At 42.2% G+C, this 21,174-nt stretch overlaps 1 protein-coding gene across 3 annotated transcripts in view; it reads left to right on the plus strand.

Moving 5' to 3' along the window:
- Nucleotides 1-362: 362 nt before the first annotated feature.
- LOC148755339 (protein DDI1 homolog 2) overlaps nucleotides 363-21,174 on the plus strand; it is a 35,811-nt gene continuing 14,999 nt past the window's right edge. For all 3 annotated transcript variants that reach the window (XM_088790171.1, XM_088790168.1, XM_088790170.1), the window contains exons 1-6: nucleotides 363-733; nucleotides 8,615-8,744; nucleotides 11,855-12,091; nucleotides 13,726-13,852; nucleotides 16,652-16,779; nucleotides 20,048-20,176. In XM_088790171.1, the coding sequence (XP_088646297.1) occupies nucleotides 596-733; nucleotides 8,615-8,744; nucleotides 11,855-12,091; nucleotides 13,726-13,852; nucleotides 16,652-16,779; nucleotides 20,048-20,176 (889 nt within the window). In that variant the 5' untranslated portion in view covers nucleotides 363-595. The remainder of the gene's footprint in view (nucleotides 734-8,614; nucleotides 8,745-11,854; nucleotides 12,092-13,725; nucleotides 13,853-16,651; nucleotides 16,780-20,047; nucleotides 20,177-21,174) is intronic.

The raw sequence follows: 21,174 nt of genomic DNA on the forward strand, positions 1-21,174 counted from the left end.
CTATACTCGCTTCAGTTTCTTAAAGGCGAAGACTGGTATTTTTATGCAGCTTTGTATCCACATGGTGGCGCTTAATAAATGCCTACTGGATGAATAAATGAGATTGCGGAATCCCCCACAGACTATTACATCAATCAATCAATACGTTTTATCTTCATTGCTCTCCTTACTCTCCTTCCCTCGTCCTTCCTCCGTCTCCCGTCTCGTACCCACCCCTCCGACACTCTTCTGGCTTCCCGCCTCCCTGCCCGGCCCCGCCCCCAGCTGCGTCGCGAAGGCAGGAGAGGTCAAGGCGGGCTTTACGGCAGCCGCGTTGCGGCGGGGCGGGGCGCTGGGCGGCCGCTGCGCTTGGCGGCAGGGGCGGGAGGCAGGCCGGCAGGCAGGCTGGCGGACTCGCGGGCGGGTGGCGGCGGCTGTGCTCGCTAGTGAGGGAGGGAGGGAGTGAGTCACTGAGCGTGTGTGAGGGAGGGAAGGAGCGAGCCGGCGAGCAAGCAGCCGGCGCCGTCCGCCTGCAGCGCGAGCCAGGCCCCGCCGCCATCCGCATCCCTGCGCTGAAGCCGGGCCGAGCCGAGCCGAGTTGGGTCGGGCCCGGGCCATGCTGCTCACCGTGTACTGTGTGCGGAGGGACCTCTCCGAGGTGACCTTTTCCCTCCAGGTCGACGCCGACTTCGAGCTGCACAACTTCCGCGCGCTGTGCGAACTCGAGTCCGGCATCCCCGCAGCCGAGAGCCAGGTATGCCGGGCAGCGAGCGGGGCCTCTTTCCGGAGCTAGTCCTCCCGCTTCGGGGCCTCACGTCCTCCCTTTGCTACCGATGAAGAATTGGGGGTGGAGGGAGCAGGATGGCCATTCCCAGCTCGCCCCCGCATCCGGGAGGGAGCCGGAATCGGTAGCTGCCCCCACACACTCCGAGCTTGGGGTGGGGTATCGCGGAGAGAGTGGAGAACCTGACCGTAGACGCACCCGAAGCAGCTTGAGGGACTCGTGGACTGTTGTTGGGCGGCCTGCCCCACCTTCTGGCTCATTGGCCCCTTCTCCCCAATATCCCCAGTTTTGGGTGTCGTGGACCTAAGAAGAAACCCTAGGTTTGCAAGAGTTCATACATCCTGCTTCCCCAACCAGAAATACCAGTTAAGATCGCTGGTAGATAGATGTTCATCTGCTTTTTGGAGAGGGTTCCTGTTTAAGTAAACACAATTTACCTTTAAATGTACAGATTTGCACTCTGAGTGAAGGAAAAAGTTTGAGACTGGCACTACCTTTTTTTGAGGCCTTTGGATATGCTCTATCCCTTTTCCCTACCACATTGGTTTCTGGTTAAATTCTTTAAAAAAAAAAAAAAAAAAAAAAAAAGCACTTATTAGTGCAACTCAAACTATTTGTTTCTCTGGTTTCTTCCCTGGTAATAGGCCCAAATCCCTCTTTCTTTCAGATCACAATTCAGAGTTTGGGTCAATTCAAAGCTCAGTGCTTTATGAGGATATTTGCTTTAAAATGGCCTAGTATCTTCTCAGTGTGATTTGCTTGTTTCATTTCCCTACCCTGCTGGATAGAAGTTAAGCTGCTCTTACATTGTAAATAAGCAAAGTAATTTATTCTCAAAATGCTTTGGGGCTGCCCCCAAACAGAATGAGTGACAATAGCACTGTGGCCTTCATACTGTAACAGTTAAATCCTGACTTGATAAGCAGACCTTGGAAGACATAGTTTAAATATTAAGAAAATTGTAGAAGTCCTCCAAAGCCCCAGAATGTAAATCTTGATTTCCTACTGCAGTTATGAAATAGTTCCAAAAACTATTGCCCAACTACTGCTTGTTCTGCCCTGTGTTATAGTAAACAAATGGGTCAATATTTTCTTCAGCAGTGAGTATGATTCCTTTACACTGCTAACTTTAGAACGTTGGCATAAAGCTGAATAGCAAGAAAGCATTTCAGGGCACAAAGTGTCACTTAAATACGCAGTCTGGCAAAAGCTAAAAAGAAATTGGTGAAGGGATTTTTTGCAACTTCTATAAAAAAGCAAATCCACAAACACTTTCTGTCAATGAATTCTTCAAGTGGAGAGCTGGGAAAGGAGTTTAAGTAGGGAGGGGAGATCAACTTAAGTTTTTGAAGGTGGCTTTTTCCATTGCTGTCTTCTTCCTGGCTATTGTATTACGCTGGTTATAATCACCAACTGGTAAAGGAAATAAAAAAATTAAAATGTAAGTGGATTTTGTTGTTATTAGGGCTTGGAAGAAGACAAAGACTGAGATTGTCTCTATTCCTTCACTTTTTGAGATGGCTGTAACAAAAAAATAAAGAGGGTGTCAGATTGAAAAATAAATAATTGCATGGTGAAAGCAGGCACTGTCCTTTGCCAGCTCAGAATGTTAGGAATACCTAGTAATTGAACAACTAGGACAACTCCAAATTCTTATTTGTTAGGTCAACATTTTGGCATTTACTTCCAAGTCAAATTAGCATATGGAAACCTGGGCTCCAACTAGCCCTAAGCCTGTGTTACATAGCTATAAACAGCTCCTGTTTTTCAAGTTTGTTCTGTTGGCTCCATTGTAACCTAACACAGTATCTATTTTAAGATGTCTGGTGGTCTGTTGTCTTTCAGTTGCTCACCCATCAGGCAGGAACAGTATCCACCCTAGACATTTGAGTCATTTCCTTTCGCAAAATCATAATAGTAAACATCGTTATAGTTTTTACCCACAAACATATCTTCACTCACTTGAGGTCCATCCCACCTTTACGTCCCAGGTTCTCCTGCAATTACCCATCTTCCCTTCCTCCCTCTCATAGTTCCCCTGGTCTCTTTACCTCTCCTTTTGTTTACCTTCCCCATTCGCATCTTTCACCTCCATTTCTAAAGGGAATATATTTTTTTAAATGTTCCTGGCTATTCTTTTCTGTCACCGTGTGTCCAGACCACTAGTCTCCAAACTTTTTCGGTGATGTATCCCTCTGAGTAAAATGTTTTAGAACATGCATCTTTGTGATGTATATAAAATATATACACAAACTAACGCGTATTATGTATATGCATGTATATTACAAGTACACTATATACATGAAGAAATACCTTATGTGCATTACAAACAGGCCCAGAATAGAATTTAAGGAAGAATGAAAAATGGAAATGGAAATACAGATATTTTCTATTTTCTTCCTAAATCCTTAAAGAATTATCTTGCGAGGATCACTGGTTTAGAATTCAGTCTTTCACATCAGCGTCAGTTGTGCAGAAGCATACACTTGGAAAAGGTGTTAATTTTTAACAGTTCTGGTCTGATTATAGTAGTTATAATGCGATGATAACAAATTTAGAACAGAAACCATCTCTACTTGTACATGTGATTTAAGCTGGGTGTGTTCCGTCTCTTCATACAAGTGTGGACTTGGAAGCCAGTCATGACTGTGTTTGATGCTTTGATGCAGACGTGGCTGGGCAAACTTCAAACAGTTATCAGAATTTAGCTTCACTTTAATGTCCTTGTTTTTGAAACATTGTTATAATTTACCCCTGTAGGTGGCATGTGGTAAAAAACGGGTGCAGAATATGTAAGGACTCTCAAATGAAAGACATATTTAAATGCCAAATAATGGCAGTAACTATGATCCTAGAAAGGCAGCTCGGCACACAGCATCATTTGCGGTTTGTAAGACACTATTTTAAACCAGTGGAAACTGAAATTTTCTTCTGTAGCTATCTTCTATTGTAGGAAACATAGAAAACAAACTTTCTGTATGCTTATTTTTACAGGTAATTTTCATGTATTTTCTTCCTGATAAATATGTATTCATTTTAGAAAACTTGTAACAAAGAAAAGGGTAAAGAAGAACACAATTACTTATCTCCTCATAACCCAGAGATAACCGCAGTTTACTTTTTAGCGTATTTTTTCCCTAACCTTTTTTCCCTTTATATAGTTAAAATGTATCTTTTACACATGATGGTCTGAACTTATTTCATATCTTTCTTCAGTCAACACTACATTGTCAACATTTTTCCATATGTTATAAATTCTTCAAATTTATAATTTTAATGGTCACATGATATACCATTATATAGACATACTGCAGTTTATTTAACAATTTCCTTATTGCTGGGTATTTGAATTGGAGAAAATTGAAAACAGTTATGAGTAACATTTCCATGGATCTCTATATACTTAAGGCTTTGTCTTCGTTTCTGATCATTTTCTCAGGATAAATTCTTAGGGAGTTGCCAAGTCTTTTGAAAGACTTTTACTAACTTGCCAAATTATCTTCCAGAAGGGTTGTGAAAGTCAAGCTGACTATTACATGGATTGTAATATGTAGATCACTTAGCATACAGTGGGCTTTCAGTTAATGGTAGATACTATTATGAAGCCATTCAGATGTGATTCCAAGGGTTTTGTGGCCATTTTATTGTCCCTAATGCTAGAAATAATATGATTTCTGTTGATTGAAGGTGCTCGTTCAGAGACCAGAAAGCATTGGACATCATGCTTAAAGGTCTTGGAGTTGTATTAATTAATTGTGAAATGTTGATTAAGATTAGAATTCAATCTCTAGGGGGCCTCCTCTGGGTTGAGAGCTAGTAGTTGTGCCACTTCTGCAGATTGAAACCTGTAGCTGTATACATTTTCCAGTTGTATGTTTTTGTAACTGTCAAAACTTGAATTTTGAGCTTTGTAGCTTTTGAGTTGGGTATTATGAATGGTGGAAAGCATCACCAATGCCATTACCGAAACTCATTTTGTTTTAACTATGTAGGAGAAATTTGAAAGCATTGGTCTCGTAGATACTAATATTAAGTTGGAAAATTGGTCTGATTTATTCTGGGACTTAAGCTGTAAAATAATTGTCTTTCTTAGACTCTTAAGGCTATTTTGACAAAAAACAGTTCTCTGTGGCAATGATAATTTCATTCAAGCTTTTGTTTATTTCATTTGTGTCCTTGGATTAAAATGGAATACACCTACTGCTTTGTCATTGTGAAGAATGTTTGCTCCTCACCCACGTTCTCCAGTCTAGTATTTTTAGGAAGTCAGGGCAGATAGGAATATTCCATATTTCACATACACATTTGACGTTAGTGATTATCTGGATTTTACATTTTTATTGTTAGGTCAAGCTGCTCTCCTTTAAAAAAGCAATGCCATTGTCTTCTGACGAAAGGATGTGCTAGCTGAGCGGTGGAGTGGTGTGTGGCATCTGTAAAGTGGGAGTCCAGAGAGTGAGGGAGGGATCGGCAGTGTTCCTTTCTTCGTGTTCAGCGCAGGGAATACATTGAGCAGTGGATCCCCCTAGTGAGTATAGGCCCTTCGTGGTGATGATGGCTTAATAGCTCTTGCTAAGGTCACCCAGCTAATTCACCAGGCCACACTGGACTTGGGTTTGGGAAAGTCGTAAGTGGTACTAGGGAAGAACGTGGGCTTGAAAGTCAGGCAGATGTGGCTCCAGTCCCATTTCTCTTAGTAGCTATGTAGCCTCATTCTATATCTGTTTTCCTTTCCATAAAATGAGACAAATAATGCCTGAAATGAGAGCATGTGAGGATTAAGTGGGAGATGAGAGCCTAGTATGATGCTGGCTCTTCGTAGAAGCTCACTCAGTGGTAGTCTACTGTTTTATGGTTGTTGAATTTTTTGTTTTTTTCGCTCTTGAGGATCGTTTTAATAATATATTTGGGGATATATTTGAAATGGAACAAGCGTATTGTGACTCTGGACCATTTATTTATAGTTAAGTCTCTTTAGCTATTGTGTTGTTGTTGTTGTTGTTTTTATTACTTTCAGGTGCACAAGACAAAGTAATACTTAGACGTTTATCGTTTATATCCCTCACACTGTGTGAACCCCCTCCCCCATCCACTCTCCCTCTGACATCGCACAGAGCCATTACATTTCCACTGTCTCTATTCCTAATGCTGTACGCCGCTTCTTGTAAGTATATATAGATATAGATACACAAATATATACAAACTTGTAGTTGGCATTCATTATTGTTCAGCTTCAGGTGGACAGTGCAGAGATCAGGCATCTACATCATCCCTGAGGTGGTCTCCCAAATGGGACACGTGTCCATCGGATACCCTACAAAATCTTTACAACATTATTGATTACATTCCCCAAATTAATTTTCAAAACTCCGTGGCAACCTTGTGGTTACCGCCTGTTTTCTAATCCCCTCACCTTCCCCCTTATCCCCACCCCACAGCCCCTCTAGCAACCCTCAGTTTTTCCTCCATGTTTCCAAAACTGTTTCTGATTAGTTCATTCACTTATTCTTTTCTTTAGATTCCACATAGAAGTGAGATCATATGGTATTTGTCTTTCTCTGTCTGACTTATTTCACTTCTGGTTGTTGAATTTTTGTAAGAGTTTACTTGAGCCAAGCTGACGACATGTGCCGGGAGCAAGAGCTCATGCTCCCCGCTGTCTGCTGTTTCGTCAGGCTCTCCGTGTAGCTTTTCCAGCTTGAAGAGAATCCAGTGAGCTTGTGGCTGGAGCTTTCTGATTCTCCTGGGTTTGATGTCTTGTTGTAGGTACATAAATGTTCGAAGTACAGTTAGGTATGTTGAGTGATTGTGTGTCTCTAAATATACTGATTGAATTTCTGAGCCTGGGAAATTAAAGAATAGGCCTTGGATCTCTGGTACCTTCATTGTGGTGGCTTCACGATGCTGATGCCACCTTGTGAGAGCTGCCTGCGTGGCATTTCTCTTGGCACGCCTCCTCTTTCTTGCTGCACACCTCAACCTGCGACACTTGTCACTTCAGATTGGTGGTTTTTCCAAGCAGTCCCACAAGTTATAAAATGACTGTCGGGTTGTATTGCAAACAGTCTGTGTCGATTCTAGCGTACTTTTACAGTGAGGTAAATACTTATATGACAGAGTACTAACGGGTTGATAAAATTACGGTTGAAATCTGTTGTAACATGTTTTAACTTTGCAGGTGAGGGGAAGAACTAACAATACTTTTTCTAGCCATATATAGAACTTACAAAGTATAATTGGACCTAAAAAACTCTGCAAATCAGTTTTTTGCTCATGCCCAGAAGTGTTTGATTTTTGGAAGGAACTAAATTCAGTTTCCTGTTAGTTCTGTTCATCCTTTCAGTGCACTTTCTGAGACCAGATGTGGCAGATCATTTTTTCCCCAGTTTAAATCCTATCTTTTTCAGGTTCTGTGTCAGGCAGTCTTAACTATGAGACCTATGAGGACATGTGAGGCAACATTGTAAAATGGTAGTGGAGCAGAGAGACCTGGAAGGGGCAGCTATAATGATTACCTAGCTCCAACTGCTTGCTTGACAAATGGGAAATGTGAAGCCTGGACCAGCTGAGGGACGGGGCCCCCGTCCGAGCCAGGACACAACTCAAGTTCCTCAGTTCGTATGTGGCCTGGTGAAAAGCGAATTGTTAGGAAGAAAACCTTTCAAAGCCTGAGTCTATTCTGAATGCCCCCCTGGAGTATATGATGATGCAGGGTACGTTTTATGTTCCTTCATGGTAAAATTACAGTGTGCCTGCCCTTCATGCGTTCCTCTTCTTGCCACAGCACATTGTTTCACCTGTATTTATGCTCTCAGGCTTTCTTCAGTGTTTGTGTGTCATAAAAATATTTTTATTAGTAGTCCATCCTTGTTCTTTTTGTCCATCTGTGTTTAATTGTTCTTTTCTGAATATCTTCCACTTTTATCTTCCACTCATAAACATGAGTGATCAATCTTTGGGTGGTAAAAAAGAAAGAAGAATGCGAGAAGGTTGGGGTTGGGAACCTTGTAGACTTGCCAGTGTGCAAGAGGATTTAAAAGTGGACACATTGGGATATAATGTTTGGTGTAGTAACTAAAGTTAACAATACTGTATCACATGTTTGGCAGTTACTAAGATAGTAAAAGGTTCTCATCACAAGAAAAATAATTGTGTAACTGTGAGATGATGGATGTTAAGTAGACTTATTGTGCGGACCATTTTGCAATATGTACAAATATCAAACCATCGTGTTGTATACATGAAACTAACAGTGTTCATATGTCAGTTCTGTCTCACCAAAACTGGGGATGGAGGTGGGGTAGTGGCCACATTACATTATTTAATAGTATTAGTTAGCATACCCAGAGTAAATCATTCCCATTCCCTCCCCGCTCAAAAGTCAATCTAAAATTACATCTACTACTTCCATAGATTCATTTGTCCTTTAATTCAGCAAATTTGGGGGTATTATTTATTTAACAGGCCCTGTTCAATATATAATATGTGAGGTGAGGGTGATTAGAGAAGGTCTCTGAAGAGGTAATGTTTGGTTGGAGACCTAAAAATGACGGAAGAAAGGACATTCTTCAGAGAGAGAGGGGAGCATGTGAAACAGCCTTGAAAGGGAAGTCATTATTCGAGAAACAGCAATCATGGTATGAGATCAGGTCAGAGGGAGATCCAGGGGCCAACTTATTTGGGCCTAGAGGTGACGGGGAGGACTTTGGCTCTTATTCTGGGTGTGAGGGGAAACCGTTGGAGGGTTTTGAGCAGGAAGCGACATTATCTGATGAAAAGGAAAACTGGTATTTCTGTTTTGCCCCATGTTACTACTCAGTGCTTTGTTCTGTGAAATCTTTCTCATTGTAGATCGTCTATGCTGAAAGACCTCTCACAGACAACCACAGGTCACTGGCTTCTTATGGCTTGAAAGATGGAGATGTTGTGATTTTGCGACAGAAGGAGAATGCAGATCCTCGACCTCCAGTGCATTTTCCAAGTAAGACATCTCAGAATGACATAAGCATCAGTCAAAGCGTAGTGGTTCAGTTTTAGGTTAGCTTTGGATTCAGGCTGTCAGGATACAGATCCTGACTTTGCCCTGTGCTTGCTGTGTAACCTTGGACAAGTTAATTCCTGAAAATCAGTTTCCTCATCCGCAAGATAGGTGCTATCATTAACCCAACTCCTGGAGTTGATGAGAAAAGAAGACATGTAAAACCTTCAGCACATAATATGAATGTAAGCTTCTGTTGTCACCAATGGTAATTCTGTCCTTGGGAAGGACGGGAGAACCTACATGTGCCTGGGCCCTGACTGACTTTTGCTGCTTGGCGTCTGGAGTTCAGTGGCGGGCCTTTGGGGAGCATTTTACAGTCAGTCAGGCACTTGTACCCACTTGTCACATGATCTCTTAAGCCAGATGTAAGGGAAGAGATTCCTCTTTACAATTTATTATCAGTAACAGATGAAACTCTGATTTTAAATAATGTCTTCCAAGTTACCTAGCTAATAAGTGAAGGGATAGGAATTAAAATTTGGTGCTTTTTCCATTACAGTGAGCTTTAATGAACATTAAGTGGCTAGACCACCAACTTCGGGTTCTTTCTCTTAATCATGTAAACAGAAACTTATTTTTCTTAAACGCTCCATCCAGAATAGGTGTTTATAATATGGAATCTCTGCATCAGAATTTAGGAGGTTTGTGTCCCAGAAATAAGAAACAATTGTGGGACGGTGGCCATGGAAGTCGGAATCCGCTAAGGAGTGTGTAACAACTCACCTGCCGAATCAACTAGCCCTGAAAATGGATGGCGCTGGAGCGTCGGGCCCATACCCAGCCGTCGCTGGAAAAAAAAAAAAAGAAAGAAAGAAACAATTGTGTGGGCATGTGTGCATTACACAGGGACAGGGCCCAGATTTCTTAAGATACTCCAAGGGGTTTATGATCTACAAACGTTTGTCAGGTTCTAATGTGGAACTACTTGATGAAATGTCTTAGTTTTTTTCCATTCCCTGCCGTATCCTGATAGACTTCTTTAAACAGGGTTTAGTCTCTAGGTCACTTGGTTTTAAAAGTTACGGTAACAGCTGATAGGTGTCCGGGTGATGACAGACTCCACTTAGAACACAGTCTTCCATTCAGCCTGAAACTGGGGCTATAAGAGATGAGCAGGCACTGTTCCTCCCAGATTTGGGTTACCTTGCTCCCTGGGGACGACTGTTAAACTGTAGAGAGAGGAGTGGTTCAGACACGCCAGTCAATAAAAAGCAAATCTTCCTTTGATCAATTTGATGCAAATGTTAGTTCTGGAGATGTACTTCTTTTTTTTGGTACTGTCCCGTGTGGACAAGAGAGCCAGTAGGTGAAAGAGAGGATGGGATCTGGTCTATAAGGGAAACAGGTTTTTCAGAATTATTCTGAAGTAAATGGACTCAAGATAAATGTAACGGGGTTGAAGAAAAAAAATTTTTAACCCACAAAGAAAGCCTGCCTGTGTGTGTTTTGCTAGTGGGTATAGATTACCTCACAGAGAGCATGCCACTCACATCACCTTTTCATGGTTGGAAGTTCATGCACATATGCGGGCTGCACCACACCCACACACTCGTACTAGCTAGCAGCGGAGGGCTGTCTGAAGAAAGTGACTCGTTGAACCCATGCTAAGATGCAGAGTTGAAGCATCCCGTTTATATGTGGTCCAAGCAGCTTGGCCCAGACTTGGGACAAGTGTGACCATTAAATAACACTTTGGGATTAAAGACATGTAGATTCACTTTGGGATTAAAGACATTAAAGACATGTAGAGTCCTAGCCCTCATTCTGGCTCTACTTTTCTATTTTTTTCCTTTTCCTTTAAAAAAAAATAAAACTTTTAAATAACAGTTTTATTGAGATCATTCACCTACCGTACAGTTCACTCATTTGAAGGATATAGTTCAATGGTTTTTAGTATATTCAGAGTTGTGCAGCCATCACTACAATCAATTTTAGCACTTTTTTTTTTAATTTTTATTGGGGAATATTGGGGAACAGTGTGTTTTTCCAGGACCCATCAGCTCCAAGTCAAGTCGTTGTTTTCAATCTAGTTGTTGGGGGGGGATGGGTAGCTCACTGGCCCATGTGGGAATCGAACCATAACCTTGATGTTATGAGCACTGTGTTCTAACCAACTGAGCCAACCGGCCGCCCCAATTTTAGCACATTTTATCACCTTAAAAAGAAACCGTGTTCCCATTAGCAGTCATTCCCCATCTGCCCTCAAACCTCCTTCCTAGTCCTGGGCAGCCATCAGTCTACTTTCTGTCTCTGTATTTTCCTATTCTGGACACTTCATATAAATGGACTCATACAATATTTGGGTCCTTTGTGTAAGGTCCCCTTTCATTTTACTTTGCTTATCAAAGTCAGCTGAACCTGAAGTACAGAACCTGGCGTTGTAGTTTCTAAACCTGTTACGTCTTTTGGTGTCCTCAGCACCGAGAACCTGTGCGGGTTCCTTGTCTTCTGTTTTCCTCTCCCGTGAAATGATTACACCTGCTGGCTCCCCTGGGGTCTAAGACGTGTCAGCAGTGATACACAGATGAAAGTGCCAATTGGAAGAGCTAACGTGCAGCACAGAACTTGACAGCTAACATTTGTGCTGTTGACTTGATATGGGTGGTATTCTTTGCTCAAGGTGTCGGGGCTCTTCTAAGCATGTGGCAAAGCAGACCGGGACGTTTTTAAGAACCGCATCCAAATCCACGCAGTTACATTTGTTGAGACTAGCTTTAATGTTTTTTACACAAAAATAAATGAAAACTTTTCTAGGATATTTTATAAACCAAAGATTTGGGGTTACTACCTTTGTCTGTGGCCCCCCACACACACCCAACACACTTCTTTCCTTCTTGTTCACTTTCAGACTGCAATCTTTATATTCAAAGTCAGCATGAGGAAAAGCAAGGGGGGAGGCTTAGAGCATGAGGAAAAGCAAGGGGGGAGGCTTAGAGCATTACCGCTTGCTGCTATTACATGCCACGCATGAACAAATGTTCTGCTGTTTCCTTCAGATGCTTGTTTTCATGGAGTCGTTTGAAGTAAACTGAATCGATTTTCCCCAACAGACTTACCCCGAATAGACTTCCGTAGTATAGCTGTGCCTGGCACGTCAGGTTCCCGGCAGCGGCAGCCACCGGGAGCACAGCAGTCCCACTCATCTCCCGGAGACATAGCTTCATCCCCTCAGGGCTTGGACAATCCTGCCTTGCTCCGAGACATGTTGCTGGCCAACCCCCATGAGCTGTCCTTGCTGAAGGAACGCAATCCGCCCCTGGCAGACGCTCTGCTCAGCGGAGATCTTGGTAAGCTTATCAGTTTGGAAGGCCATCGACTGACCTGAGGTGAAGTGCTTGTGTCACAGCCAATGTGGAGAAACTCAGGCCTAACTAGTGTGTTCAGCCCACTGTGTCACATGATTCCTTGAACATATGTGTTGGTCTAGGAGAGAGAAATTGGTGCTGATGTCAAAGGCTAAGTTAATTGGCAATAGCAACAGAATTTCAGGGCTACAGACAGTTCAGAAGTCCAGGTAGACCAGCCCCTTCCATTTACATGTTTTTCCCTAATTATTTTAGCAGCATATACCCAGGTACTGATATTTTGACCTATTTAATTAAACCCTTAATTAAAGAAAACACCAGTAAGTCACCTGATGACTTTCAGTTCCAGGAAATGGCCAGAACCATCAGCCTGGATGGCAAAATGGAACCCCCTTATTCTCTCGCCCCCCCCCCCCAAGTTTAATGATAGCAGGGTTGTTACCAACAGTTTTTTGGGAGCTTAATTGAGCCATTCTTTTATTTAACAGGACATTTATTTTTAGTCATCTTTATGAATAAAGTTTTCTCTGTAAATTTCTCCAATTTTACTCTTGGGTTTAATATTTGTGATTAAATTTTAAAATATTTCAGAATAACTCATTCCTCAAGTAACCATTTTTTTAAATTGAAGTAATAATTTACCTACAGAGAAATACACGAATTTAAGTATACAGTTCGTTGAGTTTTGGCAAACTCATGCAACCACCACCCCAATCAAGATACAGAACATTTCTGTCTCACGCCAGAAAGTTCCATCATGTTCTCTCATAGTCAGTTTTCTCCCTTTATCATAGGCTGTCACTATTGTGATAATCATTATAGGTTAGTTTTGCTTATTTTTGATCTTGATGTAAATGGAATCATATAGTATGTCCCCATGTCAGGCGTGTTTCACTCGACTTAATGTTTCTTAGATTCATCCATGTTGTGTGTAGTAAGTAGTTCACGTGACCATTATCTTGGTTTCTTTAATTTCTTATGCAGCGTATCTAATTGCCAGAGACCATGATGATGGCACATTCAAGCTTATACATTTAAATGCACCCCCATTTAAGAATGAGCAAAACAAAGATTCTTGTGACATGTATCTTAACAGTAAGCACTATTTTCTCTACTAGTTTTCCTGCCTATTACCTATCAGGTGCTATCGATCGGCCAACAGTAGTTTGCATTTAATTTGTCTGCTTTAAGGCAGACAGTGTCAGAAAGCTAATGAAACTAAAAGAGGAAAAGGGGGTTCATCGTGCTCTATTTTATTTCTAGGGAATAGAGCAATCAGAGCAATGGGGACAGGAGGAGTGGGGTCACTTCTCTGCCACACAGATGTCATTCCCCACTGATTTAAATTGAAAAGTCGTTATCTCTGAGCAGAAACAAATGTGATGCATAACTTCTTATAAGACTAAATGATTTTTGCAGGTACTTTATTTCTTTACACCAAATTTAGGTGAAGAAGTAGTCTGGCCTCAGATAGAAAGTAAATGTAATTGCTCATTAATTTGGGGGCATCCTTTCTGCATCTCTTACAGTTCTGTTTGAGAAATTGTTTGATGTGGAGAAGCACTAATAAAGAATGAAATGTAGTGGTACTTAAGATGTTTCCCTTATTTTTGTAGAGAAATTTTCTAGGGTCCTGGTGGAGCAGCAGCAGGACCGAGCCCGGAGAGAGCAAGAAAGGATTCGTCTCTTTTCTGCTGACCCTTTTGATCTTGAAGCTCAGGCAAAAATAGAAGAAGATATAAGGTAATGGCACCTTCACCTCAAGAGTAAGAGAGTCCATATCTCCCAAACTACAGGGTTCAGTTATTAGTTAGGCACCTGCTTTGAGGTGCATTCCTTATTTTGCATTTGAGATAATAACTTCAGTCTTTGCGGTTATTCTCTCTTCCAGTTTCCTCCTATTTTGATGCAACCTTGCAAAGGTACCAGGTACCTAACTTAATGACTTTCTCGTCTAAAATCTTAATAAAGACTCCCTCATTAGCCCACAGTTCATCATTAAAGCAGCCCCAGGCAGATGACCTCAGGACTGAGCAGAAGCCCCCAGTTTGGTGAGGCTGCGAGGCTGGCTACACAGGCTGGTTGGAATCCCTTTCCTTACGCATTATGCGGGAGCCCTGATAAAATCCAGGGCTAGAACTTGATTAGATCAGGAGAGAGAGAGAGAGAGGCCTGTGTATAAATGCAACCTTGTAGTCCTGAGTCTTTCCTTGCGCAATTCTTGGATAAACTGACTGCCGGACACATTCCCAGCTCCAGGTTTTGAATGCTGTGGTTCTCACCTGAGGCTGCATTCATGTCACATGAAAAGCTTTTAAAAATGCAGATGCCTGGGCTCTACTCCCAAATGTGAGGAATCAGAGTCTGAGGGGTGGGGCCTCAGCATCAGCTCACGCCTCCCGTGGTCACATCTCTAGTCACAAGCAAGACGCCGTTCAGTCAGTGCCTTTGAATAAAGCTGCTTTTTCCCCCCAGGATTCACTTTTTGTTGCTAGTTGTGAAGGCCTTAGTGTAACTAAGAAGAATATAACTAATGATCCTACTTTTAGGGGCTTTGTCGTCCTCTTTGGTCACTAAATGAAGTCTGAGTTTGTCACTACATTATACTGTCAACTTGGAAGTCAAATAATGGTTTTCTTATTTCTCTGATGACATTTGAAATCAAAGAAACGTACATTGTCCTCCAGAATCACTTGACAGCCCTAAGCCGTTCACCTGTGTTTTTGTTGATTTTGTGTCCCCATTAATTGTACCAGAACTAATGACTATCTGTGAGAAACATCTCACTAGTTAAATCTATCCAGAGAAATAGGAAGACATTTGTGTTCTCTGAACTAGACCACATTGCAGCTAGAAGGGAACCTGACATAGTTCTCAAGAATAATTGCATTCAACCCAGGAAGCAGGAGGGGTGGGAGGCAGTGTGGGAGGTCTCGTGGCCAAACCACGGCACTTAGCTATTGGAAGAGAAAAAGTGAAATGAGGCATATCCATATGCTTTATGTTTCTTTCCAGGGGGAGGTAAAGGAAACGGGGTAACGCATACATTCTTCTAAAGGGGAAAACCTTGTGCCTGTAAAGAGACTCTGTATACAGAGCCCAGAATAGCCAAAGTAACTGGTATTATCTCAAGATTTTTTGCTGCGGCTTACCTTGTTTGGAGTCAGTGCAAGGTCAGGAGTGTGCAACTAATTTTAGGTTATTTCTAAATAACATGGCACAGGAGAAAAACTGTGTAATTATATCAAATGCCTATTAAAGTTTTATTTGGTATGCTACACCAGCAATTACACAGGGTGTATGTACGCCGAAGTGTAATAGCTTGCATATTTGCCTGTCTAAATGAGTGTGCCTTAGACTTTCTGAGAAGTTTAATATTTTATTACAGAATGGCCAGTGAAACCATCAATTCAATTGGGCTAGAGTATTACTACTAAAAGGATAGGCACTACAGTTTAGGGCAGGGGTCAGCCAACCTTTTCTGTTCAGGGCTAGATAGTAAACATTTTAGGCTGTGTAGGCTATACTGTCTCTGTCGCTGGTGCCCGGCTCTGGCAGCGCAGTACGAAGCAGCCGTAGGTAATACCTGTATGTAAATGAACGGTGTGGCCGTGTTCCCACAGACAGACTGGGGGCTGTAGTTTGCCAGCCCCTGGTTTACAGTATAATTTACCTAAACCTTGGACCCTATTCTGTTAGGTCTCAGCCTTCAGGTAAGTGGCCCAGCCACTGCTCAGTGTCTGTTAATGTTGGTAGTTTTGGGTTATGTTTTTAAAAGGAGGTTGGGGATTAAGACATGAGATGTTGGAGTAAGCTGGAACTCCTTTTATATGCTTTTCTCATATGGTAATTAGAATAGGTTCAATTTCTGAAGAAATGATTTGATGAACCAGGTGAACTGTGATACAAATGTGTGTCATTTTCTAACTGGTAGCTAAGTAGGTAGATGGATATTTTCTGAGCATTTTTTGAACATCTGCTCTTACGTTGGCATTGTATAATGGATGCTTTATACTTTTCAGCAATCCTGTAATAGGAATTATCCTCATTTTACAGATTAGAAAACTCAATCTGGAGATTAAGCAGCAGATACAATACACGCAGTTGAAACATCTGTGTATTATATTTGCAAACAATGTTTAATGCACTGGACACAGGAAAGGTACCCAAATACCTAAAAACCCTCAGTTAAAATTGGAGCATTCATGAAATTCTAACGTTCTACGGGATAAAAAGGGTTGTGACCCTTACTCTCCAGAAGTTTATTTTCCTGAGTTTCTGAGTTTGTAAAGAGAACAAATGCAGTCATTTTACAAGAGGGTAATATGTATGCTTTTTTATTTTCTGCTAACTGTACGTCTATTCTCACTGCCTCCTCCTGGATCACGTATTGCAGGAGAGGGCACCAATTTCCATTTCTATGACTCAGCTGCAAATTGGGGCAAAAGATACATACAAATCTGTTTTTAATATGTGACTTTGAAACAGATTTCCCTTCATGAAAATAATGCTTTTAGTGTACCTGGTTTTGGTTTGTTACAGGCAACAGAACATTGAGGAAAACATGACAATAGCTATGGAAGAGGCTCCGGAAAGTTTTGGCCAAGTAGTGATGCTTTATATTAACTGCAAAGTGAATGGACATCCTGTGAAAGCCTTTGTTGACTCAGGTGACATCTCCGTCTTTTGTGTTTTTGTCTCTCCATCCACCCTTCTGACCTCATACAGGGAGAAGGGGAGACTCCGGTGTCCGTTAAAGATGGCAGTAGTCCTTTGGACTGCTAATCAGTAAGCCTGGGGGTTACTACTTCACTGGCAAGTCTTTTTTGGTTTGTGATAGGTTTGTTTCTTTAATAATTTCATAACCAGTTTTGTGTTTTGTGGTGTCTCCTTTATATCTTCCTATCTCCCCTTATTTGGCATCCTGGGTTCCTGGGGGAGTCAGTGGGTTTAGAGTAAGGAGTATAAGAAAGAGCTGTGTGGAGTGAAGGTCAAACAATTATTCCCCCCTGGTCTGTGTGCATCACTCTGCCGGGAGCTGTGAGGAGTGTAGGCTGTAGGGGGCATGGCTCTTGCCCTTAAAGAACTTAACAGGTCAGGAGGCAGGGAGTTTCGCACCTGAGAGTTCACGTAATCCCTGTACTGACTGGCACCGTATCTCTCAGTAACAACTCTGCTTTTTAGTAAGACCACACATAGGGCAGCACCAGGTGGGTGTGACAGTGGTCTCGTGTGTCTTGATTCTGGGTCTCACGCAAGGCTGTGAGATAGGATGAGATCCTAAAATATAAAAGCTCCTGCTTGAGTACATTTTCCTCCATTTGTTCACCCACAAGTACTTGAGCACATGCTAGGTTTCAGTCATCGTTAAGAAATTGTATCTTGAGATGTGTATATTCTTAGGAGAAGTAAGCTGCTGATTATTCAGTTTTAAAAAATGTCTGTTGAGTGCTGTGTGCAGGGCCTTGTGCTGAGTGTGTGAAGGTAAGACCGACTAACTGATGCTTCTCAGGGCCCCTATGAGTGAGAGAGACAAGTGCATAAGAGACCCTAGTATAACACTCAGCGTTTATTGAACCCCTGCTATGTGCCAAGCACCATGCGAATTCATGCTAAATTAACTAAGGTGCTTAATATTATACCATCTTACTCAGTTTTATTCAATCCTCATACTATCCCTGTGAGCTGTGTTCTACCATTATCCCTATTTTATAGATGAGGAAACTCAGAGAGCAGTGAAGTCTCTCTCCTAGGCACACACAGTTCACGAGTAGTAGACTTTGGATTCAGCCCCTGAGCTGCTCGATTCCAGAACTCTTAACCACTGTTCAACAATCAGGTGCATGTTGGATTCACATAGAGACCACATTCTTACACTGCCTGGGCGCTCAGGGGTGCCTTCAAAAGGGCATTTGCGCTGAGCTTCTCCACGGGCAGAGGACTGGGGCTTCGCGCTGAGGCTTGAGAAGAGGCGGGAGAGCAGTGCAGAGGACCCTTCTCATCCTGGGCTTGCTTCCTTTATATCAGTAACTAGCTTTTGTGGAGTAGAGTGGGGAGGGAGAAAGAAAAAAGGAAATTGCCTTCCCAAACTCCCTTTTCCTTCCTCATTGCTGGGCCTTCTTCAATCTAACCTTCCCCAAATGGCAAGAGCTTTCAGTGTCCACAAAGTTGAAGTTGCCTAATATGAACAAGAAATGTTGGAATTGATTTGAGGGGAGATCACTGGGAAAGGACAGTGAGTTGGGGAGGAGGTGGGTCTTGAGCTGGGCCTTAAAGCATAAGTGGAATTCAGAGAAAATGACAGCAGAGAAGGGAGGACTCTACAGGAGGGTCCAAGTGAGTAAGTGGCAAAGGGAACAAACTCCCCCTCATAAAGCAGGGGGTTTAGATTAGAGCATTTGGAATATAAGGCTGTCGTCTGTGTCTGTTCGGGTTGCTGTAACACAACACCATAAACTGGGTGGCTTATAAACAACACAGATTTATTTCTCATAGTTCTGGAGGCTGGAAAGTCCAGGATCAAGACGCTGGAAGATTCGTGTCTGATGATGGCCCGATTCCTAGTTCATAGATGGCAGTCTTCTCTAGGCCCTCACACGGTGGAAGGGGTGAGGGAGCTCTCTGGGGTCTCCTCTAGGGGCACCAATCCCCTTCGTAAAGGCTCCACTCTCATGACCTAATCACCTCCCAGAAGGCCCTACCTCCTAATATCACATTGGGAATTAGGTTTTAACGTGAATTTTGGAAGCATACAAACATTCAGGCTATAGCAACTGGAAATAGCTGGGCCAGAATGAGGTGGGATCTGAAGCTGTGTCGATGTGATTTGAAGCTGATCTTACAAAGAGGAGGTAGGAGCCATTGAGTATCTGAGCAAATGAATGGGTGATCCGAAGGAGGTGATATTTTATGAAGACAGTGACAGATCTGGAGAATTCTGTACCTTAGGGTCAGAACAATTTCCTTGCTTTAAATTATACATCTGCAGAGTGGTTTGGAAACTGGAGAAATTACCCACTAGCAAGGGGGACAGAATATGAGCTAGGCTGATCGCTGTGGTTAGAAGGAGGGTCAGAAATAGCAGAAATTGCATAGAAGTTACTAACAGGATTGGAACCGTTTGAGAGGGGGAGGAGACTAAAAGAAGAGGACTCAAGCGAACAATGCCTAAGTTTTATGATTGCAGGAAAACAATTCCGTTGGCAAGGAGAGGAATCCAAAGAGAATTATTTGGGGAGAAAGTTTTACAGCTGTTGGCTTTTAAGATAGAAATGTCCAACACACAGGAATGCAGAACTAGAGTCCATGAGAGAGATTAGCTCTGTAGGTAAAGATTAGAGAAGTGTGTCTTCCGCACAGGCCAACTCCAGTGGGGGTGAGTACACGTCACTAGGAGAGAGAAGACCCTCGTTGCCCGCTTCCTGAGAGGGAAGAGGGTCTGGTTGTTGGAGCAGAAAATGGGGAATTCAGTTCCAGTTTTTTGAGAGACTGTATGATGTGTTTTTAAAAAATTAGAGCATCCCAAAGTTTGAAATAAAAATAGCTTAATGTGATGTTAGAGATACTCAGTGAAAACGGATCTGAATGTAAAGTCGTGCTTACTTGAGCCTTTCCATCTGTAGACAGTTTGAGTTTTTGGAAGTGCTTTCCAGGTAGTTTTGCTTCCTATTGGTCAAGTTTTTCAATATCATTTAATTATTACATTTAAACAGAACATATTCTTTCCCTCAATGTCAGGTTTCTGCACTGTTTCAGATTTCAGTGTGGAACTGAAAATGGAACTAAGTGTGGCAGGAAACCTGCTAGGTAGGGATAATGTCACACAGACAAAAGCCTGGGGTTAGACTTGCTTTCTGCCCTGTTCTTAGTGCTGCATTTTTAATCTTATCACAAATGTGGATTTTGTCTTTGTCATCTGATGTTTTCCTCCACCTCTAGGTGCCCAGATGACTATTATGAGCCAAGCGTGTGCAGAAAGGTGTAATATAATGAGGCTGGTGGATCGTCGGTGGGCAGGGATCGCCAAAGGAGTGGGCACCCAGAAGATTATTGGAAGGGTACATCTAGGTGAGCAAAAGGCGCTGGGAATCTTCGTAGGGTAGCAGTTAAACAGTTTTCTTTTGGGCAGGTGCATCTAATCCACACAGCCTAAGCCCTAGAAATTGTAAACCCTATGTTAGAGTAACATGTATGTGCGTGTTTCAGCAGGTTACAAAAAAATCAGTCTTCTGTGTACTTCTGTTTCCTGTTCCTTACAGATAATCCCTTTCAATGGTTTCAGCTGATTTCTTTTGGTGCTTCCCTCCATATTTCTAAATAACATGTTCATGGTGCTGTGTACTGATAGGACTGGTTAATACTATTGAGAGCATAGCCATCTAATTGAAAATAATTGCTCTTCCTTTTCTTGGAATTAATAATGATCTCTTTTTTTGATCATTGAGATTTTTTTGTGTGTTACCCTCCCCAAACACTTACCAGGTTGTGTAAATCTCCTTTATGCCTTTCATCCTATTGAAGATGCTTCTTTCACAGCCTGGACTGGTGGCTCAAGGCTGCTTCATAGCTGCTGTTTGGGAATTTCCCTTCACCAGGTCTTGAAAATTTCCTTTCCCGTTGGGCTTACGTTAGATTACGTGAATTCCCGTGTCTTCCTCTTTTTATTTGTTCCTCAGTTCCCAGTAAGTTCCTGAGAAAAAGTGCATGGGAGTAAATTGAGTCCTTAACTATCAGAACATGGCGTGTTTGGCTACATTGTGCCAGTCTGGCTGAGTTGGAAATCCTTTTCCTTCACAATTTGTGTCAGTGTTGCTATGGAGAAGCTGGCTGCTATTCTGATTTTTGATCCTTTATGTGAAAGATTTCTTTTCCATTTCTAAAGCTTATAGAATCTTCTCTTTGACCTCAGTGTTTTAAAATTTTACAATAATGTACTTGGGTATAGTAGGTAGATCTCTTTTCATCCACTGTGCTGTGTACCTTTCAATCCGGAAAAGTGATTCTGCTAATGGCTTCCTCCCCTCTGGGATGTCTGTTACTCAAGTAGGATAACCTCCTCTCCTGGA

This window comes from Rhinolophus sinicus, chromosome 14, assembly GCF_057876585.1.
Source record: "Rhinolophus sinicus isolate RSI-liver-muscle chromosome 14, RSI-T2T, whole genome shotgun sequence".
In the NCBI taxonomy this organism is placed as follows: domain Eukaryota; kingdom Metazoa; phylum Chordata; class Mammalia; order Chiroptera; family Rhinolophidae; genus Rhinolophus; species Rhinolophus sinicus.